Source organism: Mastomys coucha, unplaced genomic scaffold (assembly GCF_008632895.1).
Source record: "Mastomys coucha isolate ucsf_1 unplaced genomic scaffold, UCSF_Mcou_1 pScaffold22, whole genome shotgun sequence".
Lineage (NCBI taxonomy): Eukaryota > Metazoa > Chordata > Mammalia > Rodentia > Muridae > Mastomys > Mastomys coucha.
In genome coordinates, this window is record NW_022196905.1 from 2,086,778 (window position 1) to 2,093,106 (window position 6,329).

Sequence of the window (6,329 nt, forward strand, 5' to 3'; positions counted from 1 at the left end):
GTCTATGGCCATACCACCCTGAACACGCCCGATCTCGTCTGATCTCGGAAGCAAAGCAGGGTCGGGCCTGGTTAGTACTTGGATGGGAGACCGCCTGGGAATACCGGGTGCTGTAGGCTTTAAAAAAAAAAAAGAAAAAAAAAAAAGAATCTCTAACATGTAAAATTACGAGACATTGTTCCAATACCCAGCCCAAATTGTGTGAGCTCATCTTATAAACCCTTTTGTAATATATATTCTCTTGGTTATGTTCCTTTCCTTTCAGTTATAGCAGCTAAAGCATTAAATCTAGGAACAATTTAGTCAATTCTTGATTCATTGAGGATCTGACATAGGCTAGAATATAGGAATTGTTCTTGCCATTATCTTGATTCCAGTCAACTGGGATATTTCTAAAAGAACTGTATTTTCCTGTTCAAGCTTTGAGAAATACTTTTCATCTAGTAGAGAAACTAATTTGGTTTTTTGTTTTTGTTTTTTTTTGAGACAGGGTTTCTTTTTGTTTGTTTGTTTTTGAAGACAGAGTTTCTCTGTGTAGCCCTGGCTGTCCTGGAACTCACTTTGTAGACAGGCTGGCCTCGAACTCAGAAATCCGCCTGCCTCTGCCTCCCAAGTGCTGGGATTAAAGGCGTGCACCACCACTGCCTGCAGAGAAACTAATTTGTACCAACTTGTGTTACTGAAACGCAAAGTGAAACTAATGATTGCCTTTCCCCCAGAGGTTCCATGCTTGTTTTACCTGCTCTATACTCTTATCTCTAAAATAAACAAGTAGTTCTAGGTTCTTATGAACATAAAATGAAGAACCAGAATCAGAATTTGTAGATCTTAGATATCTTGTTGATAGTGAAAATGATTTGGTAAGACAGTCAGATGCCTCGAGTTAGTAAGTAAAAAGACTGAATAAATTTTTTGACGTTTAGTTTTATTTTGTGTGCCCTGCATGTAGATCTGTAACCTTTGTCCATTGCCCATGGAGGCCAGGAGAAGGCATTAGCTCCCCTGGAGCTGGAGGTTACAGACAGTCATGAGCTGCAGCATGGACAGTCCTGGAAATAGAACCTAGTTCCTCTGAAAAAGCAGCCAGTGCTGAACCACCGAACCAACATTCCAGTCCCACAAAGACAATAATTTTTGCAACCCATCACACTCTTAGGAGTTTTAATTCCTGAAGTTTCAGTAACCTATGGTTAAATGAACCAAAATTATTACATGAGAAATTCCAAAATTAAACATTTCATAAGTATTAAATGACATGCCATTTTCAGTAGCAGGAGATGTCATTACTGAATGACTGTCTGGCATATCCATAGCATATAGTCTAGCTACCTGTTGGTCACTTAGTCCTTGTGGTTACTAAACTTGTGGCAGTGAATGTGGTATCACAGCACTGATGTTCAAACAACCCCTACTGACTAGCTTAATATATTTCCTTTATCACTGCACTCAGTTCATCACCTAGTTATTTTATCTTACATCACAATAAGAGTGCATATAGCACAAGAAGAAGTTCTGAGAAAGGGGCTGGGACTACAGCTAAGTGGTAAAGTGCCAGCCTACCATGCTTAAGGCCCTGAGTAAAATTCCCAGTAGTACCCCCTTCCTCCCACCCCCCAAAACTCCCAGGGGTAGGAGGACAACAAATTATTGTTATAGTTCTATTTTATTATTAGCTACCATTGTTATTCTCACTGTACCTATTTTATAATTTAAGCTTTCTCTTAGTAAACATATTTGAACTTATTTTAGGATTGACAGAACTGACTCTACTCAAACATCTTAATGACCAAAATGATTAAGATAAAGTCCATGAAGCCTGAAAACAGTTCTCCAGGGCAAAAAGTAACACTTGGCCAACATACAATTTTAAAATGACTATAACAATTTGTTAAAAAATTACCTTTTGTTTTTATTTCTGTTTATATCAGTTAGTCCAACATATATATTTTTAAGGAGAATCAAAGAAAAAGAAAGTGACTGTAAAAGACAACTCAATGGTGTCTTGTTGTGCATGGACTCCTGTGACGGACATCAGGCACCACCGAGGAAAGTCATTTTGCCATTCAACTCTACCTCCCTTACTAGCATTAATTTTAAAGGAAATGTTACAGCTTTTTATATTATTTGATTTGGTATTTAATAACAGTTGTGAGTACAATGGCAAACACTGAAAACAAATAAAAAAGACAATTTAAAATCAGGTTTTGTTAAAGGATGTTATAAGTGCAACATTACCCATTAAGCATTCCTTTTAAGGTGTTTTCATTGTCCAAATAGCTTAACCTGTATAACAAGGTTTATATTATAAAATGGGCTCTTTTTGTACTACTACTCATATTCAAGACTCAAAGAAAAAATACATCTCAGGACAAATAGCTGAAAAGAAAGACAATTCACTTTTTTCATAAAAAGTAACTTAAAGTACAAAAGTAATTTAGAATACATAATTCCCCATCACAATTCCAGATTTGGTACAGTATTAATTTTACTTCCTGACATAAACTGTTAAGACAGTTCGGGTTGTAGTAATCCATTTGTGAGGTGGTTACAATTCTATAATATACACAGTGATTTATAAATAGGCTTTTAACATGCCTTGCATGAAAGGTGCTACACATGAACCTGTCTCGTGAACTCTTTGGTAACCACCAACTCAAGAAAACTTGAACCAAAACATTTCCATGGCTAGCTAGGAGGCATGTTATCAGAGCTCTGGGCTGGTGCTGTTATTCTAATTTTTAAAGTGTTCATAGAGGTTTAGGAATAGCACCAGATCGGTGGATTTAGGCTTGGTTAGAAAAATGGTTTGGATTCATATCCATTTGGCTTAGCTTCCTACAAAGTCTGCTTCTGAAGTAGATTTTGAAGAAAACAAAAGTCATGTGGTTATCAGATAGTCCTTTCTTGAATTGGTATGAGGAAGGCAATTAATGTTGAAAATAATGTAATAGTCTCATTGTATTCTCTTAGTTTTCTCCTCAGAGTTGGCCTACTCCAATTTAATACATATAGTCTTTTCGGCTGAAGTGCTGGTTAACTCAGCAGGTTCAAACTGCTTTACTATTCACCCTCATTAGTCACCTCACACTCATTAACTGTCCTGGGATGTATGCTAATTGTGCAAATTGGATGCTAGTTAATATAAATCTAACTTACCCACTTATATATTAAGCTAAAACATAATTCTACACTTATTTTCAACTTCTCAACCAACAGTGAATTTACATTTTTTTTTACATGCAACTGTTTCTAGACTGCCATGATACCCATTTTCCAATTTGAGACTTGAATCTAAGGAGTCACGAAGATTTCAAAGTCTAGAGAAAAGATTTTTAGTATGTGTACTGTGTTTCAGTAAATCCTTAGTATTTACATTTAAATAGCACCTTTCATTCAAGAGTTTCAAAGTAATTTAATTTTATAGCATTATTTTCTGGCAGCACTGAGTTAAATAAATCCAAGTTCTCTAACTTTCAATTTCTGAGCAACTAAACGTTTTTTGTCATTTTTATTGACGGTCTTTCCAAAGGTCGCTATGAACACAACCTGCTAGTGACCTATTACAGAGAGTGGGGGTGAGAGAGAAACAAAAAGAGGAGGATGGGGGAGCAAAGAAAAGAGACTTCTGTCATGGCTACTGGGTTAGTGATGATACACAGTTTGTAAAACACACATTAGGGAATGCATAATTATTCCAAAAAGTTCTTTAGAGCTGGTAATAAGAGCTTAAGAAGTATACTGTTAAAATAAAAATAGTATTTTTTCATTTCAAAAGACTATTCTGTTTTTTTATGTTAAATAATGAACTTGCCTTAATGAGTAGCAATGTGTTTTCTTGACTTCATAAGAAAATAAAACTGTGATATAAAATTGCTACTACTAAAAAATTGGTGTTTCTCTGGGATAACTAAATCTACTTTTTTGTGCTTCTTTCAAATGTTTAAGGTAACAAACACATACAAATATTTCAAGATTACCTATAATAGTTATCAAGTTTAATATCATATCATAAAGGACAAAAACAGAAAAATTCTTTGTACTAAATGACAACCTTAATATTAAATGAGTTCCTGAAAAAATGTAGATCATAGAAATTATTTACATTATTTTGCCATAAGAAAACTTCTTAAGCAATAATCAGCTCTCACATTAAAAAAACACACACATAACCCAATACCAAAGAAGGGAAATGAGTTAAAAACATAATCACTTTATCTTGTAAATGCTATTTGCTGGAAAACCATCTCATTAAAAAAAAGTTTCAGAAAAATGATTTTATCTTGGATCCATTTGTGAATACCTAGTGCAGCTTATCAGGGAAGGTGGTAAGATTAATATGTAATTTTTATAATTCTTATATTTCATTATGGAAATTACTGCATATTTATGAATTGCGCTTCCTTTGCAGTGCATCCAAACAATTGGCTCTAGAAAACAATAACCAGCGTACCAACACATGCAGTCTGCTAATGAAAAAAGGCTGACATGCCAGAACAATTTTCTCTGTATCTTGATATATAGTACATTCCACAAAATACTACAGCACTTAATTTAGATTTATACAACTAAATATAAATGGCTAGCTTTTAGATAATACTTAGCAGAAGCAATAAGCAAACATGGATAAATTAATAAACAAATGTTGAAAGAAGTAGGCTGTTCTTAGAATACTTGACCTTAAAACACTCGGTCCTTAGTGAGATAATGTCCTTTATTCAGTAGAGCTTAGTGCACTGTACAGTGTCCTAAAACCTTCTAAAACTTTTGGCAGTTGAATCCAGTAGTGCTCCTTGATTCAAGGAAGAATGGAGTTTATATATCTCTTCCCTGCTCTAATCACGAAGGGATGTGTTAAAATCTCCTTACTGTTTTTAATAGTTCCTATAGTTGCTAGGTGTCTTGTTACTTCAGAAATAAAGTCTTCACACTGAGAAACTGAAGGACACTTTTCTCTCTGTATTTTGTTGAAAGACAGAAAGAAGAAAGAAAATGTAAGAATAGCTTGAAGATAAGAGGAACATAAACTACAGGGAAGCTATCATAAGAACAACATGCAAAGGTTTATATAGAAATGAGAGTGACAGAAAGCCAGAGGGAATGTCTGAGCTGCTCTTCATAAGACAGGAATTTAGTGCATTCTTATCAGTTACTTAGAGGTTGTAACCATATGATTATTCACTGCTAAAGTTACATTTCAATTGAGAGGAAATACTTTTAAAAGGCTTGCTACCCAATTAGACAGGCAAAAACCTATGGCAGCCAACTAATCTTTACTAATTAAGCAGGAGGGAAAGTCAGTGAATCCAGCAAGCAAAATGTAATCTGTTAGTGCAATGTGCACTTGTTATACGTAATTCTGTTAGTCTGTACAAATGAGACTGATCTCATTTACCATTCAAGCAGGAAACTCACCCCTCGCCCACATGTCATGCAGTGGGTCACTGAATTAGGAGCTTTGTTGCTCCCTAGACCTGCTTTTTGAATTTCTGCTTTCTTGTACTTTGTTCACATCTGTGGGAGAAAAGTAGTTCATGTTATTTACTCAAAAGTTTAATAACAAAATTCATGAAGATTAAAAAGCTCTTACTGAGTAAGGACAAAGAGGAATTTGAAACTTGGAGAATTATTAACCTGACAGACATTTTACATGAAGCCTATTTTTTATATTTTAAAGCCATAAGCAACATAGTATTAGTGGTGTCTGATGAAAGTTTGACTCCATAGTATTTGATGTATTTGGAAGAATTCTACACTACAATCTTAGACAGCCCGCAGGACATATGGACACAGTATTTACCTCTCTGACATGCAGTGTATCCTTTAGACATTAGAGACAAAATACTAATTTAAGTTTGTTTTCATAAAATAAAACAATATAGCTTTTATAAAATACATCATCTAAAATATATTGTGAATTAACAAAATTAGCAACACTTTAAATGTAGAAAGTATAAAGTCAGTTTTGTGATGTCCAAAGCTAAGTAAAGCATTTCTATCATTTTGCTGTCTCAGCTTACCATTTATTAGTAGGCTATGAACAAAAGGGAAAACACCACAAAATGTCTGAAGTATTAAGACCAACTAGACAAAAAATTCATAGTATAAGGTAATGATATATTCATGCAGAAAGCATATTAGGTGGTACTAAAATATATAAAATACCACTTGTGTTCATCTGATCACCTGTCTCAGAACTATTTTAAGAATAGCTATAAGGAGCCAGGTGGTGGTGCATGCTTTTAATCCCAGCACTTGAGAGGCAGAGACAGGCAGATTTCTGAGTTCGAGGCCATCCTGTTCTACAGAGTTGAGTTCCAAGACAGCCAGGG

The 6,329-nt window shown here is 34.7% G+C and overlaps 1 protein-coding gene and 1 non-coding gene across 4 annotated transcripts in view; one reads left to right on the forward strand and one right to left on the reverse strand.

The window, feature by feature from the left end:
* LOC116071472 lies at nucleotides 1-119 on the forward strand. The gene has a single exon (XR_004110908.1). It is a non-coding gene; the product is annotated as a 5S ribosomal RNA (ribosomal RNA).
* A 1,765-nt stretch (nucleotides 120-1,884) lies between these two features.
* The window catches only part of Ccdc88a (coiled-coil domain containing 88A), a 127,919-nt gene continuing 123,474 nt past the window's right edge, over nucleotides 1,885-6,329 (reverse strand). The window contains exons 32-33 of one of the 3 annotated variants that reach the window (XM_031341618.1): nucleotides 5,413-5,511; nucleotides 1,885-4,954 (exon numbers count right to left, since the gene is read on the reverse strand). In XM_031341618.1, coding sequence (XP_031197478.1) covers nucleotides 5,447-5,511 — 65 coding nt within the window. In that variant the 3' untranslated portion in view covers nucleotides 1,885-4,954; nucleotides 5,413-5,446. The remainder of the gene's footprint in view (nucleotides 4,955-5,412; nucleotides 5,512-6,329) is intronic. The other 2 variants (XM_031341620.1, XM_031341619.1) reach the window with 2 other exon arrangements.